At 39.9% G+C, this 23,748-nt stretch overlaps 1 protein-coding gene across 1 annotated transcript in view; it reads left to right on the top strand.

The window, feature by feature from the left end:
* Positions 1-995: 995 nt before the first annotated feature.
* The window catches only part of GLDC (glycine decarboxylase), a gene marked incomplete at its 5' end in the record, with an annotated part of 38,728 nt that continues 15,975 nt past the window's right edge, over positions 996-23,748 (top strand). The window contains 11 exons of the mRNA XM_084224712.1: positions 996-1,205; positions 1,306-1,384; positions 10,737-10,872; positions 14,811-14,975; positions 17,985-18,062; positions 18,561-18,708; positions 18,938-19,134; positions 20,172-20,268; positions 21,217-21,322; positions 22,353-22,492; positions 23,273-23,353. Coding sequence (XP_084080838.1) covers positions 996-1,205; positions 1,306-1,384; positions 10,737-10,872; positions 14,811-14,975; positions 17,985-18,062; positions 18,561-18,708; positions 18,938-19,134; positions 20,172-20,268; positions 21,217-21,322; positions 22,353-22,492; positions 23,273-23,353 — 1,437 coding nt within the window. The remainder of the gene's footprint in view (positions 1,206-1,305; positions 1,385-10,736; positions 10,873-14,810; positions 14,976-17,984; positions 18,063-18,560; positions 18,709-18,937; positions 19,135-20,171; positions 20,269-21,216; positions 21,323-22,352; positions 22,493-23,272; positions 23,354-23,748) is intronic.

Raw genomic sequence — 23,748 nt, 5'->3', positions numbered from 1 at the left:
CATGAACCCTTGCAGTAAACAGCTTTGCTTTTCAAAGCAAGCTTCATCTCACTTAATTTGGAGATCTCTGATTCTGAAACCAGGGACTCAAATCATTACTCCAAATTCATACTGGCATAAATTTGTGAGGGCCTTTTCCTTTATAATAGAGTATTTATGATTGCTCAGATTATATCAGAGAAGTAATTTCATGTTTACTACAGGAATGGAGAACTTGCATGAATCTTTGGTGCAAAGTAGACTTACTTTTAGCTTCCAAAGTAGTGATCAGTTATCTTACTAAATTCAGGAGGCTGTAGATCTGTGATACAATTAAGATTTTAAATTAATGAACACCTTGGATTTTTTTTTTCTTTCATTGTTATTTTATTTAAATGTTGATTCAAATAATATCCTCAGCGTAGCAACTCTGGGGTTAGTTCTGGAAGATGAAGAAACGTGGGCATCTGTTTATGATCAAACATACAAGCTTGTAACTATGATAGCATCCTCCTCAGAGAGACACAGAACTGAAAGACAGGGGAAAGAAGGTTCCAGTTACCTCTTTGCTCCCCAAGACTAACATCACCAAAAGTTAAAACAGTAATAAACACAGTAAGAACACTGTTACCACACACTCTCTGGTAACAGTTGGGGACAGTGTGTTGCTCATCCTAAAGCTCGCCGCTCGAAAGTAAGTCCGCGCTCCGCTAAGGAGCCACAGAAACCCTTTTCTGCTATACGTTTTGTGAACGAAAACCCTCCTTTCTGGGAAAATGTCCTCCGGGGTGTGCCTGTGAGCCGGGGGCAGAGCCGGGTCAGCCCGGGGGGGATGCTGGGCGCTGCGCGGCGCGGCGCGGCGGGGGTCAGGGCCGGGGGCGGGCGGGCAGGTGGCGGCGGGCGGGACGAGCGCGGCGCCGCCCCCGGGCCCCATTGGCGCGGCCGGTGGGGGCCGCGCCGCGCCGCCCCCCGCGCACAAGTGCGAGCGCCCGGCGGCGGCGGGGCTGTGCGGGGGCATGCAGAGCTGCGGGCGCTGGTGGGGGCGGCTGGCGGTCCGCGGGGCGCCGCACCTGTGGGCGGCGGCGGCGGGGCAGCGGCGCTGGGGCGGCGGGGAGGCGGCGCGGTGCATCGAGCAGCTCCTGCCGCGGCACGATGACTTCTCTCAGCGGCACATCGGGCCCCGGGAGAAGGAGAAGCTGGAGATGCTCCGAACCGTCGGGGTCCAGGTAGGCGCCGTGCGGGGCGGGAGCTACGCGGCCGGACCCTCCCGGTGCGGGCTGTGCCGCCCCGCCGGAGCTAACCACGGCGTGCGGGCGCTTCTTGCAGAGCGTCGAGGAGCTGATGGACAAAACCATCCCGGCCAGCATCCGCCTCCGGAGGCCGCTGAGGATGGATGACCACGTCTGTAAGTGACCGCATGGCTCGGGGTGCTCCCGGACTCCCCGCGCCCTCCCGCGGCCCCTTCCGGCCGCCAGCACCCGCAGGGGCGGGGGGCACTTGGGGTGCGCGCCCCCTGCCCCCGATGTCCCCGCTGACACGTGTAGCGGTCTGATCCTACCGCCCGAGTAGAAGTGCAGGGTAAGACTTAAATAAGCGTAGCAGCACAATCACCGGCACTTCATTCTTCTCCGAACAACTCATTTGAATAATTTGGCTGCTGCGTTTATTGCTGTCCTCTCGGAAATAGGTCGGAAAATATGTGTAGCAGACGGGCTGCTCGAAAACTCGCTTTGGAGGTCAAGTGCTCCATTGACTTCACTTTGTCCTAAGAGCCTAATGTGTAGGGAAAAGTACGACTAAAGATCGTCCCCTTAGTGTGGACTGCAGCTTCAAATGACCCACTGTCTTTTGGTGGTTTTGTGTATCTGCAGGATTTCTTTGTTATTCCTCCTCCCTGACACCCCCCCCCCCCCCCCAAAATAATAATAACCTGCATATCTTAATAACGTGAAAAGTCTTTGTCTCTGTATTATAGATACACAGTAGACTAATAGCCAGAATTTTAAATCTAACTGAGTGTTATGGGTAAACTGCAGGAATCCTAAGCATTTGAGTCAGCTATTGTGGCAATACAGTAATTCAGCAAATTGCTGTAGGAAACTTCATGCGATTTCATGAGGTTTTAGATATTAACATTTTTAAGAGTTAGCAAGCACAGTACAAAATTTTTTTCTGCATAACTGCACTTTTGAGAAAAATCTGTGGACATTATGATGGAAGTCCTGTAAGTGAAAGAAACACTTTAAAATCCCCAATGCTAAACAATTACACTAAAACTAACAAAGCTCAATGGCCATTCACATATGGGTTCCAGTTACATCAGTATTAACTTCATTTTTGTGTCACAATCCTTTGCCTGATTTGTAGAAAACTTGATTCCTCTTGCTGGCATTTTCTCATTGCTCATCAGTGTGCTGTAATTTGAGTGTAAACCTCAGGCCTGCAGCTCCGGTGAGGTTCCTGGCCAGTTCAATCTGGTTACTCTGAGATGACATCACGCGTGAGAGGCAGCACCACAATGAACAGCCAGGAAAACTAGGCTAGACAGAGTCCAGCCAGAGTCTAGCCAGGAGGGATACAACAGGGAATAATAGTTTCTACCTCTAAAATGTTTTATTAGTACAATGGTCTTTGAGTATTTTGTAACTTTCTGTCTTATTAAAATGGGGAGGGGCTGGGTAGAGAAGCAGAATTTAATAGCCTTCTTGTGTCTGTATAACTGCTGAAAGTAGTGTTTGGCATACTTCCTTATGGTTAATGTGTTTTAATCAAGGTATTCCCTGACTAAGAAGTGATTTTCACTGACCTCAGAGACAAAAACTTTTTAGGTTACTATATTTTTAGGTCAGTTGAAGGAGTGAAATGCAGTTTGTCACTAATAATTATGGCTTAAAAGCCCTTCCATTTTTTTAAATCATTAGTTTTTATTATTATTTAATATGATACTCTTATAAAATTTTTACAGGATAGTGGGCATTAAAACACTAAACTGGTGATGTCAGCCTAAGTCACAATCTTGACATCTTGATGTGCTCAAATGCTGATTCTTAGTAATTTTGAGTGCATGTCTCCTACACAGTGGTGCATTAGTTGATGCCCTGTTGTAGGCAAGTTCTCCCTGTGTAACAGGACCTCATTAGTTAACAGTGTGTTTAGTTCACTGGCATTTTGCTCCACTTGCTATGCTGTTCTTGTTCCCTTAGAGTAAACTTTAAAAGAATGTGACTGTGATGCAGAGTCTCACATTGCACAGCATGCTACAGTGAGTTTTCAAAAGAGATGCTTGCATGAGGTACAGAAAACCTTTTTTTCTGTACATGACTGTGTTTTTCTTCTGCAGCCAGTGTGCTGGACTGTCTTTTATAATTTAATGTGCAGTTGTTTGTCACTAGTTTTCCCCTGAACTGGTAGCAGAAAATTCCACAGCTTTTAAAAGAAGAGTTTAAAGCTTCAGCTTAAAGTTGTGCAACATCACATTGAACATCTTGTAGCCAGGACATTGCAATCTGAGTGAAGCTTGCTTTAATGTACTGTTAGAACACTTTCTAATCACCAGGATGGTATTTATTATGTAAGGATAGGGCATTATTTCTCTATCATATACCTTTTACTAAAGGGAATTAGCAAAATTGGGCAGTGTCATGAAAACTTTATTATATTTTAATTTAAACATTTGTTTTTATTTTCATTAATGTCTCACACATGGAAAGAGAGAACAAAACAAGGCAATGCAATACGTGTTATTCAATGAGCTTCAACATTTATAAAATTTATATTACAAATGCAGCAATTTCCACTCGTCTCTATAACTCGAAAATATAATCATAGTGACTCCACAAATTGGAGTGCAGCTGAACAAATGAGCTGTGCTAGAGCTACTCCTTTATAGTAACAAACACAGCTGAGCTTACACTGAAGTCTCATTGAAGTCAATCCTTACAGATAGAATTAGACATGTAGTTCAAGAAAACCACACACTCACCATAGAAAACATGTCTATCATGTGTATCATGGGTCTCTGCAATTACATTTGGGTGTTTTGGAAAGCTTTCATAGCTGTAGAGCTCATCTCAGGTGTGTATATTTGATGTGTACATTTGATATATAATCTTCAAGTCTTGATTCGGTGTGTGTCACTAGAAAAGATCGCATTACAGGTCTTCCATTGATAATCTTACAAGTTGTCTAAAAGAAGGAAAATTAATCAACACAATAGCAGTAAAGGAAAGAAAAGAGGCTCCTGTGGATGGAGCTTGTGTTAAAGAGCTTGTTTATATGCCATTGCATATTCCACTGATGATAAATAAAACCTCTGATTACAGTAGAAGCACACTCTTTTTGTGTTGTCTCTCCTAGATGTTTTAGCACAGACCTACTCTTCAGTGGAAGAATGAAGCTTCATTACTTCTCTGAAGGACATAACATATATATAGAGAGAAAGTCTTTAACGTTACTTACCTGGACTTTTCCTGAGGGCAGGAAGGCTCCATGGAGGGATCTGGGCAGGCTGGATCATGGGCCAAGGCCAGTGGTGTGAGGTTCAGCAAAGCCCAGTACCAGGTCCTGCCCTTGGGTCACAGCAGCCCCAGGCAGTGCCACAGGCTGGGGCAGAGTGGCTGCAAAGCTGCCCACAGGGAAAGGAGCTGGGGGTGCTGGTGACAGCAGCTGAGCATGAGCCAGCAGTGCCCAGGTGGGCAAGAAGGGCAATGGCATCCTGGCCTGTACCAGCAACAGTGTGGCCAGCAGGAGCAGGGCAGGGACTGTCCCCCTGTTCTTGGCGCTCAAGCTGTGAGGCCACACCTTGAATCGTGTATTGTTTTGGTCCCCTCACTACCAGAAAGACACCGAGGTGCTGGAGAGTGTCCAGAGAAAGTCTACAAAGCTGGTGGAGGGTCTGGAGCACAAGTCCTATGAGGAGCAGCTGATTGAGTTGGGGTTGTTCAGGCTGGAGTAAAAGAGGCGCGTTATTGCTCTCTACAGCTGCATGAAAGGAGGGTATAGCTGGGGTTTGGCCTCTTCTCCCAGGCAGCAAGTGACAGGACAAGCTGTGGCAGAGGAGGTTCAGCTTGGAAGTCAGTAAGAATTTCTTCACTGAAAGAATGGTCAGGCATTGGAATGGACTGTGCAGGGAGGAATCACTCCTGGAGGTGTTCAAGGAACAACTGGATGTGGCACATTGTGCCATGGTTTACATGGTAGGGTGGTAATCAGTCAGAGGTTGGAGTTGATCTTGGAGATGTTTTTTGACCTAAATGATTCTATGATCTGTTTTTCTTAAGTCTGAATGACTAGCCATTCTGGTAAATGCCAAGTTTTGATGGTTCAAGTGCATCTACACACAAAACGCTTTTTCAATAATTTTTAGTGTTATTTGTATTGGCAGATTTTTTTCTTGTACTGCCATTGTCAGTGATGGAGAAGGACTGTAGCTTGTGCTAAGAGGTTTCTGAAATAAAATCCTTTCTGTGGTATGAAAGATGAAAGCACTAGCTATGTCCATTTTGGGGCCAAAAAAAAAAAGGCATTTCAAAAGTTTCCCTTGCCATGAGCCTGCTGACTGTGTTGTAAAACCAACTGAACATGCCACTGAATTCCAGTAGGAGTTAAATAGAAAAATGTCTGATTTCAGCTAAACTTTCAGTCCTGTACCTCGACTAATTGTGGAAGAGGGGCTTTTTTACAGTCAGATTTTTCTGCAGATACAGTTAAGGAAAAACTTAATTTTGGCACGTAACTTCTGTTCAGTCAATATTTGCAGCAAGGCTAGACATCTGTTTGATTCTTAATTGGGATCAGCTGGTGTTAGAGAGCTTTATTTGCAGGGTTACAGTAAGGAAACTTGAACAGTCAGCTTTTCTTTAGGTATTGAAGGTACTTTAGCGCATATGTTGTGATTGACCCATTTGAAGAAAAGGAACATATTATCTTATATGACTGATCTTCTGTATTTCATCCCTACAAACCTACTGTCTGTGTCAGTCATGGTTATCCCTGCAATGCTGCCATGGTGTGTCCATCTTTATATGTAACGGATAGGTCTTGTGCATATGTTTGTTATTTCTGCTTTTTAGTCCAGGAGTTGAATTTTTTTAAAAGGTTGAATTAAAAAATACTTCTGTGAACTCCACCAGTTTTTTTCTCAAGCATTCCCAGGTACATTCTAAAATTTTAGAATTTATCAACATTCGTTCCTAAAATCTCAAGAACGCAATTGGGTCTCCAGTCTAAATGTTATTAGAAGCAATGCTGTTCAGAAGCTGTTACAATGTAATAAAGACTATTTGTGTCTCCAAATTAGCAGCTCTTTGCAGTGAATCTTCTTTACTAGGGAAAGGCATCCTGTTTTGCTCAGCCTGCCCCTGCTTTTGGCTCCTGGCAGCATCAGGTTGTGAGTGCTGCCCAGGCTGGTTGGGTGAGCACAGGTAGCCCTGGTGAAAGGAGGGAGGGCAGGGCACCGTGGCTTTCTGCCTCTATCTTGAAGTTGGGCTCACAGCACCTGGAACATGCACTTTCCTTGTGCTGTCCCACAGCTTTATTACTATATGCCTGACAGTGCTTTGGAACTCTTTTTCTTCAATATAATCTGGTTTTGGGTTGGTTTTTTTAAAGAGATTTAAATACTTAATTAAGGGAAATAAATTAATCCCCCTTTTATCAGTGGTTCTAGGGATTTTCCTTCCTTGATCTCAGAGGCTAGATTTTTTTTAAGATCTGATATAAAGTGAATAAAAATATATCGGACAAATAGTAACCTTCTTTTAGTATTGCATCGTTAAAGTTGTATAATTTGAACTGCTCCTTTTGTATTTTCTTCATTCTCCTTCTCTAGTGCCGTATTTTGCTGGTATCTCACAAGTTCAAGGCAACTCTACGGTGATAACTACAAAAACACTAGCAAAAATAACAGTATATAATTTTGTGAGCTGATAATTTAGTCCCTCTTACTATTTTCGTGATATATTCTGCCTTTGTTATCTGTAGATGTAGCAATCTGAAACTGCCCTTGCAGAACCTCTCAAACCCTCAGTAAGTTTTCTCCAGTTATAGGAAAGGAATACAGCAAAAGCAGTGGACATTATTCTGAGTACTCTCTTTGATCATAATTTCTAATGAGTTGATGAGGGGAATAAAGATCAGCTGCAGTTACTTTGCTGGCAATTTTTCTGCTGAACAAGGTTCTTAAAGAATTTTTATTGTACACCCAATAAAATGAGTCTATAATAAAGCCATTTCAATCACTTTTTCTTAGAACACTGGAAACAAACAGCTGAGTGTGACAGTGGCTGGAGTCCAATCATTACTTAAATATAGTAAATTTTTCTTTGTTTTATTTTTTTTTATTTATTTTGCATACTGGTTCTTAATCTCATTGCTGGGAGAATTAAGAGTAAATTAGTAACACACCTAAAAAATATTTCAAGCTGTGTTTTTTGAAACATGTAATTAAATTTTTTATGAATCCTAAATGTTTTAGTTTTAAAGAAATTAATAAATATTTAGAATAATACATTTCCACTGCATATGCTCCAAGTTATATACTTTATACAGTGGAAAAAGTCTGCTATTTTCAGAGTTTGGTGACAGTCTTGGGGACCAAACTGGAAATGTAGCAACTTCATTACGAATCTAAAAATTAATTTTTAAGCATGCATAAGATCACTCTTGTGTTTCACATTCATCTGCCTTTGTATTAGCATTAGTTATTTACAAAATCATCAAGGAAGAGTTAGGCCCCTTTCCCAGATAACATTATGGGAATACACTGCTGAAACCTAGGCTTGACAGAGTGGGAAATAAGGCTGCTGACAGAGACACAGACCCAGCTCAGTCCCCAGCCCCTGCTCAAAGCTTTGCTGTGGGGTCAGAGCAGATTGCTCAGGCCTTCACCCAGTCAGAACACGAAACCTCAAAAGGTGGAGTCCCTGCTCCACTGCTGGACTGTCCTCCTGGACCCAGCTCTCTCTATCTCCAGCCTGAGCCTCTGGCCCTCCTGCTATGCATACAGTGCTTTTGAGAGCCCGGCTCCATCCCCTCCTTTTGGTGCTGGGGATAATGGTAAGCATGGTTTGTTTCATTGCCTTGCTCTCTGGTCTTTGGACTCCAGCTTCTGTATTAACTTCTCTCACCATTACCTGCATCACCCTTACTTTAATTCAGAACCCTATCAGTGTAAAGTAAACACTGAATTCATGAAATCTTCATGGATTTATCTTTGGTCATAGGTAAGCAAGCCTAATAAATAAATCAGGGGCTATTGACTTCCCTTATTCAGGACTGCAGTTATATTTATGAGCTGCCTTCCTAAAGACATACTGTGATGAAGTACTTCAAGGCAGTAGAAGGCAAAGGATAAGGAGTCTTTATCCTTGATCTCTTCAAAGAGGCGTGTTAAAGGTGGGAGATATATTTTGAGCTGTACTGCTGCTATTGCCCTTTTAGTGCAGGGAGTTTTAGTGCAGGGAGTATTCCCTTTTAGGAGCAGGGAAGTAAGGGGAGGCAGGAGTGGAATATTTTGCCACCCTGCTTAAAATCAACTGTGTAACTGTCTTCACAGGTAGTTCATTAAAATGTGATAATTAAAAATTTATTCAGTCTTGGAACCTCTCAGTGTAGATATTCTAGATGGAGTGTGGTTCTACTCTTAAGCACAATCTCTAGCTAAGCTCCTTGCAGCCTCTCTAGGCTTTTGGTTTTGTGCCTTCAATCAGTTTGGAAGCAGGTTTATTTCAGAGATCTCCAGCACAAGCTAAATAGTTGCATATAGTTGTTGTTAGCTACAATTGCATAGAAATAACTCAAGAAGAAAAGCCCAGTTGAGCAAACAAAGGAAACGTTATCTATCACATTGTGCAGTATTTGTGGTATGTGTTTACTGCAGAAACTGCACTCAGTACATTTTTGTGTGTGATATTGAGCTAGCAAGCAAGTTAAATGATAGCCAACTTCTGCCTTCAACTGCAGTTTGGAATTAAACAAGGAAATTCATTACCATTTCCGAGAAATCATTGATGTTTGAATTATGCAAGAGCACAAGCCTCTGTCTGAAATTGCAACCAACTGCAAGTGGAAGGGGAAGGCCTCTACATTGTTAAAGCTCACTAAAACAAACAACTGCCTCTCTCTTACTAAAAACTCTGTGGGAGTGAAGTTTTTCACTACACTTTAGAAACTTTGCCCTGGACATTGCTGAGTTCAAACCTAATAAGCATATAACAAGTCCTCAGAAAAAAAAAATAAAAATTGCAGTTTACTGAAACTGAGAAATCAGTCTTCCTACATTAGATCTAGTGGTAACACTGAGTTTGAAATGAGAACTGAACATCAGTAAAAAAACTCTATGAAAGGTGTAATGTGACTGTGGAAGAAATTAATTGAAAACCTGGAGATTTTTGGAAACAAAAAAATCTTTATGCATGAAATGCAATAGTAGCAACTTGAGTGAAAGGAAAAAAACCACAAGTTTTGAAATCAGAGCTGAAGTTCTAATATCCTTGTTTGTGGTTGTTCTAGAAACTAATTCAAAACCTAGATATTTCTTTGCCACTACATAATAGAAAATTAACTATTCTGACTTGATATCTCTTGCTGGAGTAACAGAGAAAAAATAGATTTTGAGACATCCAGGGCCCCAGGTATTCTAATTCTGTGATTTGTGGCATTATATTACAAAGTTACATCTTCAAGTTGTGGTGCAGAGGGAACAGAACTTGGCATAACTGTCCCATTACAGCAAACCCTGAGGTCAGATTTGGGGGAAGAATTAAAAAACATCTGCTTCTCTCACCTGGGAGGATTGGTTCTACCCAGGTCTGTTAGGTTGGGCTGACCTATCTGTCTATGTGATCTTAAGACACTCTACTGACCCTCCTTTTGCATCCTCAGCTACTAATATATTTTTAAAACACGACTCTGGCAGATGTTTGTAGCATTATTCACTGACTGCTAGGAACAAGCTGACTCAGTGTGATTTTTGCACCTCTTTCAAGCAAGACCAAAGAGTAAACTATGGTTGAGAGAGAAACAGAATGCAAATGCTTTCATTCTGTAGTCTTCAAAATCATTCATTTGTAATGTCTTCAAACTAGATTGACAGGCTCATTTGAAAGTCAATCTCATTTGGAATATCTTAACTAGAAATACTTTTATTTGCTTTTTTTTTTTAATAAACTGGTGAAACATGCTAGAATTTAATTAAAAGAACTGTTCTGTTTAATCAGCAATTTGGGGAGAATGTGAGGAAATAAAGTTCTATGATACTAAGAAATTATTCCTGGGTGCTTGGTGTAAGCCCACTTGGTGCAAATATGACTCCGATAGAAACACTTAATGACAGTTGTGGACGGCAATGGCTTCAAGCAATGTAGATTCTGAAAGATTCAGCTAATAGAAAATATTTCCTGAGGTACTTTTAATGCATGAGCAAGATGGGTCTCTTCTGCGTTGAATGTACATTGTATTAGTACAAAAAGAGCTCCTTTGCCTACAGCTGTTTCTCTCACTATTCTTTCTAGACGCTTTGCAACCCTGTTATTATTCAGGTGGTGCATTTTCAAAATTCTGGCAGAATTTAAACTTCCTAGAATATTTTACCAGGTTACTACTTTATCTTTGCTGTTCTTGACTTGCACTTCATTCTGCTACTGTTTGTACTCGCACCACCAATGGTTTTTTTTACACTGAGGGAGAAGACTTTTCGGTTAAAAACTGTTATTGTTACACATAGTTGTAGCATTCTGACATATTGTCTTTCCAATTAGGTGAAAATGAAATCCTTGAAACTCTATACAATATTGCAAAGAAGAACAAGATATGGAGGTCCTACATAGGCATGGGTTATTACAACTGCTCAGTGCCTCAGCCCATCGCGCGCAACTTGTTGGAGAATGCAGGATGGTAATGTACCACATTTTATTGTTAAATGTACATGTACAGGTACACATTTGTCTCACAAACCTATTTTTTTAACTAAGGCTTTCATATATTTGGTAATGATGTGTATCCTACTGTGTAGGAACTGCGTTGTTCATGCTAAAACTCAACATTTACTTTAGAAGCCACTTTTTTTTTTTTGGTAAAATATGCCACTAGTTTTTTTACAGCTCCTATATATTATGAACTAATACAAGATTACATGTTTGTTTTATGAAAGTATAGAGACTTACCTCCTAAATGAAAGTAATTCTTTCCTAACTTTTGCCTAAATTCAAACCAGCTCCCTCCTCCACTGGTGGACGCAATTTGGGTGGAGGTAGTTAAATACTATGCAATACTTTGATCATGGTTTTCTGATGAGGAAGTAAGAAACTTCTAAGGAAGTAGAAAATTCTAAAGTCTGTTCTCTTAGTATTTCTTTCTTGTTTTGTTTTTTTTTTTTTTTTAAAACCATAGACCTTCAAGGGTTTACCCTTAAAGTGAGTTCTTGTCTTGTCTGATCAAATAATTCTTTGGTGAACAGCAGTGACATTGAACTATCATAATAAGATAATTCATTTATGAAAAGGCTGAGAATATTGTACTTGGTTCAGATCATCCAGTTGACAGTTCGGTTTCTAAAGAATTGCAACTCAGGAATGATGCAACAGGAAAAGCTAAATTTCACGTGAACTCTAACTTTCCAGCAGCCTGAATGTCACCCTGCATTTTCTCATTTAGTTTACAAGTTCCTCTATCACCAGTCACTAAGATGCTTCTTTTATACTGTACTAAAATGAGTTACTTTAATTACTTTATTCCTGAGTAATTTTTATTTTAGTAAAATCAGTATTTAAAGGTTTTATATATTTTTAAAAGCCCAAACAACAAAAAAATCCCACAACGAACCAAAGGATCATATTACTCAGTGCAAAAAGTCATTGTTACTTAGATGTTATGTGGTTTTTATACTTTGCTTTGCCATAAATGAGTCTACATATCTGGAGACCTCTAAGTTGTATTTATTTTTAGATTTGTTGGCTGTATTTGCATCACTGATGGAAAAGTTGCAGTGTTTGAAGTCAAGGAATCTGTAAAATACATCTATGCAAGGTTTTATTTATGTCCTTATCCTTGTTCACTTTTTGCAACATGCGCAATCTAAATATTTCAATACAGTACCAGGAAACAAATTATTGGTTGATAGAAGCAAAGACAAGAACAGCTAGAAAGTAAGTGGAAGAAAATTAACTGCAGACTTTTCAATCCTAAAAGGTTAAGTAGCATGAATGAAACAACTGAGAGAGTTTGTCTAGAAGTCTGATCTTGCACTGTCCAGTAAAGTCAAACTAGATGGCTAAAAGCTAAACTATTGGATGGCTAAAGTAAGGCTAAAATACTTGTTGGAGAGAAAGCATATATGTGTGCATGCATGTGTGCTAAAACAACTATGCAGGCTTTATGGAAGCTGTTTAAGAAATCAGACTTCTTATTTCTGCTGAGCGTGTAACACTTTCCATGCTGACACACTTCACATTGCAGCTCCAAGGGAAATACTACAAGCTCAGGCTTATTGCTTCTGATCTTTTCTGTCTCCCTTACATAACTTGTGTTTGCATTGCTTGGCATCTGTAAGAGCAACTAGAAGTCTCCCAAAGTTCAACTTACTTGATTGCTTTACCCCAGACATTAAATGTGTAAGAATACAAACATGTACCAAGGACGCCTGCATCCTTGAGAGTCTTTCACATCTCTAGTGTAAATTATTAAACTTGTTAGTTAGTAACACTCAGAATGTAATGAAAGCATTGCATTCTGAAAATAGCTACATACTGTGCAATAATTACTTTTAGAGAGTTTACTTTTAAATTACTTTAAAAAGTCACTTACCATGTAGTATAGATTCAGGCAGAGCACAGAATGCAGACTAAAGCCAGATATTTTATTTGAAGAACTTGTAGAGAAGTAGAATCAATTAAAATATGTAGATGCTTAAAAAATGCCAAAAAAAATTTTAGAAGGAGTGTTTAACTAAGTGGGCTTATGTTATAAGAGGTGTCTATTTGTGGAACTGTTAAGTTTCTTAGTAGTTTGTGGCAGTACTGGAATTCAAGATTTCTTGGTTGATTTTTTTCCATCTTTCTGAAATTGATTTGTTTTAGTTCAACTGTGTTGACCATTCAAAACCGTAACATCAAAGTCATAAGGTTTCAATAATTTTGTTTTGTAATATAGTGTACTTTCCCAGCTATGTGGAGCAGGAGTTCTCTAATGCATTTCAATTAATCACAATGTTTTAATTTTTGTTAGTCTAATTCTAGTTCCCTCTGCAAATTAAAATACAAGAAATGGCCCTTAGGTGAAATAAAATGAGAAGGCATAGTTGTAAAACTTTTGGTACAGAGAAATTCTTCTACTAATCAATAGAAGTCATTGCTCATGAGAAGGCATTTGGAAAAATTATTTTTATTGATGAGAACTGAGTGGGCACGGGGGCCATACAGAAAAAAAATCTTAATACTACCAGACTGAAAGTTTATCTGGCAAACTGAACACTGGGTTTAGCTGCTGTGGAGAAAAAAGCCCTACTGTTGGGATTAGCAAGGCTACATGCAGTCTGGGACATGGCCTCACCTGTGAACTATGCAGTCATATGATGATAATTAGTTTAGTGCTAGAACTGGCCAAAACTGAGAAAAAAACCCTACAGGTTTTGGGAAAATCATCAAGATTTATGTACTCGATACATAGCTATTGCTTTCTGTTACTGTACTGAATTGTGTATGTGAATAACATAAGAAGATGTTTAATTTAATTAGATGGCTAATGTATTAGCATTTGAGTTCACTTATTGAATATGTCCTTCTTCTAGCTTTTGTGCTCTCTTCAGGACTTTCTCCTGCTTTCTCTCTCACCTTACTATTTTGTTACTTCTCTCATCCTGCTCAACACCAAGTTCTCCAGCTTGTTTTATTTAAAAGATCTTTAGTTTTTGCCTTCTATTGACTTTACACAACTTGAGCTTCCAAATACTGGAGTCTTTCTGGAAAGCTTGTACCTTCACTTCATTTTTCAAAAGTCTAAGGCTTGCTACTGCCCTTTTAAGGAAACAAACTGCTGTTTTCTTCCATCCCGAGAAAACAGAGGCCACAAGTGTTCGCACTTGCCGCTTGTTTCTGGCTGCTACTCTAAATTCAATCTGGCGTAAAGTCTGTCCTGGACTGCTGTGTAATCCCACATTTCCAGCAGAGAGGAGAGTCTGACCTCTGTTTTTGCCTTTCATCCCTGGACCCATGCTGCTTTGTTTTCTGGACTGTTACAATAGAGCATGTCCCTTAGATTCTTGCATTTTTGAAGGAGTTGCTTCTATTGCACTACTGTTTTGTTCACCAAAGGACAAGAGATAAAACTTACATCAGTCTGATTCCCTCCACTAACATGTATGGAAACCATAATTTTGCAAGGAGTTGCATACTTCTGAGCTTGATTCTATGAAATGTCAAGGGCTTTTTTTCTTAAAATTGTGAAGACTTGATAAATAAAGGTCTTCAGAAACAGTATTGAAAAATTGTGGCAATATCTAGATATGATTGAACAATACATTCTCCTTTGAATATTGTGACTTGATTTAATTCTTCCACACTCAGCGTCTACTTACTCTGTCCTTCTCCACAATGCCCTCACACCTCTCTTCTAAAAGTAATTTCTCTTTCCAAAATGGAGAAACAGAATTTTTGTCCTGTAAAAAGTTAACACCAGAAGATAAAAATTACAATGTTTAAAGATAACTGTATTCTAACAAATTTCCATGTTAATGAAATATTATTTATTTTTTATGGGATACAGTTCAGTTATATATTGCCATAACTTTGTTACAAATTTATTTTCTTACATCCAAACTCAGAACTTTTTTCTGACAGGGTTACCCAGTATACTCCTTACCAGCCAGAGGTGTCCCAGGGTAGGCTGGAGAGCCTCCTAAATTACCAGACCATGGTGTGTGATATCACAGGAATGGATGTGGCTAACGCCTCTTTGCTGGATGAAGGGACAGCTGCTGCAGAAGCCATGCAATTATGTCACAGGTACTGTGTTTAACAGTGTGGTTAAATCACAGCAGGAAGTAATTTTGGAATTTGGAGGCATCTATCCCTGTGTGGGCAATGGATTGAAGTTGAGTGTGGCCTTCTTACTGTGAGCAGTTCACTAAACAGCTAGAGTCCACGTTGCCATGCCCCCAGAGAACTTCCTAGTGTTGATGTAAATGTTTAACTCAGACATTTGAGGCCTTCAGAAAACTAAGGACATGGGAGAAATTCTAGAGGAAGGAAGACTCAGCCTTGTTGGAGGAAGGTTGGGCTAGAGAGCACTTGAACAAACGGGACTTAGACAAGTCCTGATGTGCAGAGGGAGACTCCTGATAGCAATGCAAGGCCACTCTTGATTGTGTCTGAGCAACCACAGTGACTGGGACAGGTGCCTCAGCAGTGGAGCAAAGCAAATGACACTCCTGTCTCCAGGAAGGGAGGAATGAATATCCACTGAGGAATGAATATCCCGCTGAGGGATCAAGGTGAGCCAGTCAGCCTCACCTTGGTCCCTCAGTGGGAGGATGGAACAACTGCTAGCCTTGGAAACCATTTCCAGACAGGTAAAGGACAAGAAGGGGATAAGGAGTCACAAATTAACACAGGGGCAAGTCATGTTTGACCAACCTGCCTCACCACAGTTGAGTGACTGGCTTGGGAAGGGACAGCAGTGGGTCTCCCTTAAATCTCCACAGAGAAACCAAAAATTATTGGCTGGATGAGGTGGGAGAGAGAGAGATAGATGGATGGATGGATGGATGGATGGATGGATGGATGGATGGATAGATAGATAGATAGATAGATAGATAGATAGATAGATAGATAGATAGATAGATAGAAAGAAAGAAAGAAAGAAAGAAAGAAAGATAGAAAACTGTCTGAATGTTGGCCCAGGGGAGGCTTGTCAGTGACATGAACTTTAGGTGGAGGACAGTTATTATGAGCCAGGGATAAGACTGGGTCCAATCAATGATCTACATGATGAGGCAGACTGTATCCTCAGCAAACTTGCAGGTGCAGAACTTTGAGGATCAAATGATGGGCAGGTGAGTCCTGGCCCCTTCCCAAGGGACTTGGACAGGCTGGAGAAAATGGGTTGACAGGAACCTTGTGATGGTCAACAAGGAGAAGTGCAGAGTCCTAAAGCTGGGGGAGAAGCAACCCCTGGCATATGGGGTACATTATGGGGTCTGGCAGGCTGGAAAGCAACTTTTCTAAAAAGGCCTTTGGGGGGTTTGGGTGACACCAGGTTGAACACAATCCAGCAGTGAGTACTTATTTGTGGCCAACAGGCAAACAATCTCCTGGGCTGCCCTGGAAGGAGGACTTCTACCAGGATGCCAGGGAGGGATGCCTCCCTCTCACCCTGATGAGTCCACATCCCACAGTGCTGTGCCCACCTCCCTGAACAACAGAGACATGGACATTCTGGAAAGAGTGTAGTCGCCCTGCTGAGAGCACCAGCCCAGCATCTGGCAGGGACACACCTGCTCCCACTGACACCTCCACGGACACAAGGGCTCCTGCTGGCTGATGTGCTGCTCCAGTTGCTGGCACTCGCTCCATTCCACTCCCTCCAGTCATTTCAATTGCTCCACTATGGAAATGTGGATCCTTTGTGATCTGACTCCAGTGGCACTCACACACACACACACACACATGCACAAACAGAGAATACGGGTTCCCCTTACCATGAAAGAAATCAGAAAGGCATTTAACAAGAAGAGAGGATAGACTTCAGTAGTTAGGTGCAAGATCTTCAACAACCAACAATTTATATGTGACTGTCCCTCTCTATCCCCTTACTCTGCTATTTTGCTACAATTATTGCTCGCAGAATCACTTAACTGTATTATTTTCCCCCTAAACAAGTCATAATAAGACATGTTTGCAATCCCCAAATGCTTTTCTTGTGCATCCCATAATGCCTACTTGCCGAGTGGGGGCAGGCACGCAGACAGTGTGCCTGTTTGTGTTAATTAATGAACTGGGGTTCCCTCCTGCCCGGTGGGCTCTTTGCTCCTCTGCACTTGTGGAGACAGATCGGTCCCTGTTGGGCTGGTTTTCCCTAAGGAGCACCTGGGAGCAGCAGGGACAGGGTGTTATCTGGGCTTCCCCACCTGCCATTGCCCCTCTGGGCACTGCACAGGACCTTTTATCACATCATCTAATGGACTGTGGCCCGAGTCTCTTGCAGCCATGAAAGTTGAAGACGTGCATTATCTTTTTCCATCAGTGATTAAATTAAGCTTTAAAAAAATGTGAAGTACATAATTAATGAGTTGCTAAAAGTGAAACTGTTATTGGTGTATTCAAATCTATTTTCGTGGATGCCTGTTGTAGGGCCATGTGAAAGGGATTTGCAAATCAAATGAAATATGAGAAATTATTGAAGGTCACTCAGAACTGTGTATCAGGAAGGTGATTACACAGCAGAGACTGTGTAATCATAGTTTCATATGTGCAAAAATAGTTTTCTAACAACTCACTACTTTAAAGCCTCAGTGTGACATAAAATTCTGCTTACCAGAGAAAACTAGGGAATTGTCTTACCAGAATCATAGAATGGTTTGGGTTGGATGGGACCTTAAAGATGACCTAGTTCTATCCCCACTGCTGTGAGCAGGGATCCATCTTTTTCATCTCCCTTTACCTATTTTTTTTTTTAAATCCAGGGCAACATTGAAAAAACTGTATTAAAGACCACAGCTGTATTCCTTTAAAAGTGTGTGGAGCCATTCCCATGGCTTTTGAAATTAGCTCCCTGTTCTGTTTCATGCCATTTTTGCCATGTATGATTCTCATTTGAATGTCTGAAATGAACTTTCTTAATGTAAATGTGCCAGAAACATCATTCAATCTTACACTTAGTCTGATTATAATAGCCAATATTTTGGTTATTATAAAGGCAGTAAAAACTGCTCACTTCTAGAAAATAAGCTAATTTATTTCCATTGAAAACAATACATTATTGATGTGTAAACCTTCTTTTTCTTTTTTTAACAGACACAACAAAAGGAGAAAGTTCTATGTAGATGCCCGATGCCACCCTCAAACTATAGCAGTGGTCCAAACTAGAGCAAAGTAATGTTTTCCTACATTTTCCACCATATTTTCCCTTACACTGAATCGTTTTCCATCTGCGCCTTTTTGCTGTATACCTAACATTTCTGGCCTGTGCTTTCTTTGCAAACTAAAAGCAGAAGTCTGTTATCATTTGGCATTACTTCTAGTTCAAATACAACTGCAAAGAAATTAAAGCTGTTTATAAAGAAAATATTTAATTTTACCTTTAAATTGTTGCAAAACTATATACATTTGACTGTTTAATTCAGTCTGGTCACGTTTTTCTTTTACTAGGAAGCAAGTGTCTTAAGCATTCTCTGTTTGCTTTGCTCTGTATTTCTGATGGTGATATCAAATGCAATTCTTCTTCAGTACTATATACCAAGATGTGAAGCTTTCTCAGTGTTTAGTGCTACAAAGATTTTCAACTCTCTGTATGTTAAACATCTTATTAAGTATCACTCCAAGGTTGGAGGTGGTTTGAATATTTTACCTTCTGCATGTTTTTGTTTCCAGTTATACAGGTGTTATTACAGAGCTCAAATTACCCCATGAGATGGACTTCAGTGGAAAGGATGTCAGTGGAGTGTTATTTCAGTATCCAGACACTGAAGGGAAGATTGAAGACTTCTCTGAGCTTGTTGAAAGAGCTCATCAGAATGGGGTAAATTTTATTGGTCACACAGATATCAATCTGATGCATCAAAGAGCCATGCAAGTGTTAATGAGATACGATCTCAGCTACATGCAATTCATAACCATTACAACCGTGGCACTTCCACTCCATCCAAGTGCTGTGGAACTCTTTGAAACTAAACTTATAAACCTAGCTCCCATATAAACACCGTTCCTTTAGAAGAGAGGCTGACTGCCTTGTGCATTTCTCTTCTCAGACTCTCGCCTGCTGTGCTACTGACCTTCTGGCCCTCTGTATTCTGAAGCCTCCTGGAGAGTTTGGGGTGGATGTTGTCCTGGGTAACTCCCAGAGGTTTGGCGTCCCGCTGTGCTACGGGGGACCCCACGCAGCGTTCTTTGCTGTCAAGGAAAATCTAGTGAGGATGATGCCGGGCAGAATGGTGGGTGTCACAAGGTAAGGGCTCCCTCGGCCATTAAGGGAAGATTGAAGTCATAGAGTCTTGGAATCCTTCAGGTTAGAAGAACCTTCAAGATCATCAAGTCCAACTATCAACCTACCACAATGCTCACCACTAGACCGTGTTCTCTAGTGCCATATCCACCCATTTTTTGAACACTTCCAGGGATGGTGATGCTGTCCCTTGCTGGGCAGCCTGTTCCAATGCTTTAGAACCCTTTCTTCTTGTGCAGCCTTTGTGAACAACAGGTGACCATGGTGTTGTACTGAGCACCCTATTTTTTTGAAAGCTCTGAAACTAAAAGTTGCCTTCAGTTTTGAGGAGGCAAGCCTCAAGAATTCCATTTGTGTGGAATTGTCTATAGTTCTTGTGGCATTGTGGGATGAAGAGATGATGACCCAAAAGCAGAGTGGATTCATTATGATGGCAGGAGGCTTTGCAAGCTAACTTACTCCACATATTCTGTACTGACTTTTTCTCTGTCATCTAATCTTATAAAACATAAATGGAAAGTAGAAAATTCAGTGAACCTCCAAAATAATCTAGAAGGAACTTAATCTAGTTCAAATTATAGTTATGCAGAGAAATAGTGAGCAAAATCTGCTTCTAATAGTTGCTGATGGTGATGTACTGTGTATTTTGACAAGATGTCAAACTAGTAATAATTCAAATGAAAAGTAATTTTCACTAGGAAGACTGCATATCTTTGTCCCAGAGACTATCCAGAAGTACTTCAGTAGCCAAAATAACTAAAACATTCACAGTTGTCAATAATCTTAGGAATATTTTTCACTGTGTGGAATATTTCACTGTGTGCTTTACCTGACCAACCACGATATAAACAGAAATCTAGAGGTGCTTTAGTCTTGCTCTCTTTGGTTTTGCAACTGTCCTGATGCATGCTTCGTTCTCTTCAGCACCCTTCTGTCTCTGAGGATAGATAACTAGTTTCAGTTTAGCATGCATGAAGTCCTGTGTCACAAATAACTGCAATTTTAAAGTAACAGAAGCAACATTTTCACTTGTGGCTTAGAGATGCAAGTGGAAAGGAAGTGTACCGGCTTGCTTTACAAACACGAGAGCAGCACATCAGGAGGGACAAAGCTACCAGCAACATCTGCACAGCACAGGTAACTTACACTTTATTTTCAGGGCTGGAAAGGAACAAGGTGAACAATGAGTTACCTATACTTTTGAGAGATTTTAGTATGAAAATGAAGGACAGAGAAATATTCTGGTCCTTGTTAATTTGTTTTGAAAGATTAGGTGTGCTTGAAAAGAGAGTTTTACTGTCTGTTTCCTTACTGTAGTCCTGAATTGTTGCAGTGTCATGAATCTGTCTGTCTTGTAACATAAACACCACTGAGTAGTGGCGTGTTTGTTATAAACTAGACAGAACTCATCATAAAGTAGAAGGGAATTCCAATGGTCTGAAATTTTCAACTCAAGGCAGAAGAAATAAACATTTAATTTGTAAAACTATTTACTCAAATTGTCACAACTTATATTTTTGTCTATGCAATTTGATTCAAGAGTATTGCATCATCAAAGCAATATCTTTGCAGGAAAATACCATGATTAAGTAAGTAAGTATCAGAGTTCCAATAGTATCCAAAATAGTTATTTTCAGCATATTTCCACAGACCTCCAGTCAGACAGGGTCATAACCTTTTTTGCTCCTATCATTGCTTTCCTCCTGCTCTTAATGTTGTGACAGATTTTGAGATGAGATTATTATTGACACAAGTTTATATACTTAGTATTCAGGAGAAATTTTTTTTTTGTACTGATCCTTGACTTTGAAGTCTTTAAGCATCTTTGTTGCAGTAGTTGAATTTAAGTACATGTTAATTGCTAAAGCAATTACATTTCAAACAGCACTGAATTCATAATCAGTCCTTACAGTTTCGTGAAAGTATTTTGCCTTTCCCTCCTTTATTTTGTAGGCAGTAGATGAGTAGCTATAACATCAGCTGAAGATATGTGGTTGTCTCTCAGTGCTAAAGAAACTTTACTAAACTTACATGAAGAGGTCTTTGCCCACAATAACAATGTCCTGAACTGTATTTGGGTCCTAGGCTCTTCTGGCTAACATGTCAGCCATGTTTGGTGTATACCATGGGTCTGATGGACTAAGGCATATTGCAAGACGAGTGCACAACGCTGCTCTAATCTTGGCTGAAGGTGCGTACTTGACGTTTACAGAAACTGTTCTAAAATCCTTACCTCTTAAAAAACACATCCTAAATAAGCTTACAGGGCGGGGGCAGGGGTGTCCATCTGATGCATGCTCTCTCAACTTGAGAGATGCCATTTTAATGCAAAATTCACAGCTGATCCAAGCATAAGATGTCTGTGTGATAAGAACTTGCAGGCATTGCTTCTGTTTTCTCGGGAAATTAACAGAAGTCTACAGAGTGAGTCCCTAGATGGTAGCCTTGAACTGCTGTTTGCCAGCATCTACTTCTTTTGGTGGGCCCTCCTAGCTTACACACAGAAATCTGCACAGAGTAAAAATAACATAGCAAAGGAAGGTAATAAATTATATTAAAGCAATAGAAACATTTCAGTTAAATTGGGTGGAGTATCGTATCTGCTACAAACATTGAAATCCCAAATATTAAGAGCTGAAGAAAAGCAAAAAATCTGTAGCAGAAAATAAAGATTGCGCCTGGACTATGTGGTCTGGTAGCGGTTTTTTTCACTGATAATACTACCATTGCTGTCAGAAGGAGCTATACCAAACTGGAATGTTTGGAACCAAGGGATTACTGTAAGAAACATCCATACTTTATTTGCCAGTTTAGCCAGAAGACCTCTTGCTACTGCAAAAAACCCTAAGACTTTTAACTTCATTATGGCAAGCTCTGGCAGTTCATATCCATTCATATCGTTCCAATCTTATTATTTTGTCCTCATTGCATTTATATACCAAGTCTGCTGCTGTATACATGTCAGATTTGATGTATAAGAATTACCTTCCCTAGACTCAATCTGCATTTTCACTTAGGTTTGAATCTGATTTAGTTGCATTTCATACACAGTAACATTTCAAGAAAAAGGCAGTGATTTTGCTGCTCTTTACGCAAGGGGCATGTTTCGGTTTATTATGTAAAAGCGTTAATTTATGTGATACATAGTATTGCTCTGTAACTGCCACCTGAGCAAACAATACACTGTGCATATAATAGAATTGATTTACTGTTTTTTATAGGTCTCAGACGAGCTGGTCATAAGCTACATCACGATCTGTTCTTTGATACCTTGACGATCACGTGTGGATGCTCAGTCAAAGAGGTTTTGGACAGGGCAGCTCTTAGAAAGATAAATTTTCGGATTTATAGTGATGGCAGAGTAAGCAACTTTCTAAACCTTTGACAAAGTCATAAATTTTGTAGTATGACATTTTCTTCATTAAGTTTGTAATCATTACATGTGCTAGACAGAAGAAAAATTATTTAAGATATTGTAATTTGCTCAGATATATCCATCAATTATAGAGATAATATAAAGAATGGACTTGTTAAGTGACTCACTGAACTTCCAGAAATAACGATTGTGTTTTCATTTTATGCCACTTAAAAGGATTATCTAATATTTTCATGTTAAATATGCCATTAAGGGGTAGAGAGGAGAGACTCTAAAATTTAATGATGAAATACAAAGTAACATCCAGAATTCAGGTCCTATGGCAGTGTTTGAAGGCAGACTGAAATCTAAACCACATTTTCGTTGGCACTAAAGGGGTCTTAACAAAGTGTAGTATGTTCTGTAAATTGGAATAGGGGGAAGGGGTATTACAGGAAAATGGGCAATTTTCCTATGAAGTAGAAAACACTTAGAAACACTACAAAGGAGGTCATGAGTATCAAAGTTTTTGAGCCATCTGGTTTGGATGGTTTAGGAGGGTAAAGGAAGGAACTGGAAAAGGTTATATAAATAAAATAAATTTATATATCATAAATACCTATAAATTTATATATCATAAATACCTATAAATATGTATGTTTGCATGTTGTTGGGTAGATTGATTTTTTTTTTCCTCTTGTGTTTCTGGAAAGCTTTTCTTGACCAAAACAAATGTATTCTCTAGAATAAACAGCTTTGAGTAATTACTGGTGTTTTTATCCCTAGCTTGGAGTATCACTTGATGAAACTGTAAATGAGAAAGATCTAGATGACATATTATGGATTTTTGGTTGCGAGTCTTCTTCTGTAAGTACATAATAGGTCATGTGGAATGTTTCCAGAATTTAATGAAAACCAAAACTAGTCTTGTATAGTGGGTTTCTATATGATGACTATTTGTTAAATATAAAGAATTTCAGATCCTCTCTTAAATACAGGGGTAGTGCTAAATAAAGTATTTATATAATGCCATTTTCTGGTTGTGACACTAAGTTCTTTTGGACACCCTGCATTTAGGATATTACTTCTTCTGTGGTGGTTAGGAGATGGGGTCAGTTATTTCTTTTCCCACTGGAATTTTTGTGGCATGTCATTAGCATTTAGCAGCAATACCTACAAGATGAGTGAGGACTACTGAGACATTAAAGCTGCCCAGTTTTAATGTATTGCTGTTGTCATGCTACGTATATACAGATACATAT

The sequence above is a fragment of the Fringilla coelebs genome (genome assembly GCF_963513975.1).
Source record: "Fringilla coelebs genome assembly, chromosome: Z".
Taxonomy (NCBI): domain Eukaryota; kingdom Metazoa; phylum Chordata; class Aves; order Passeriformes; family Fringillidae; genus Fringilla; species Fringilla coelebs.
Note: the sequence above shows the minus strand (reverse complement) of the source record. Positions and strands in the feature narration are given on the sequence as shown.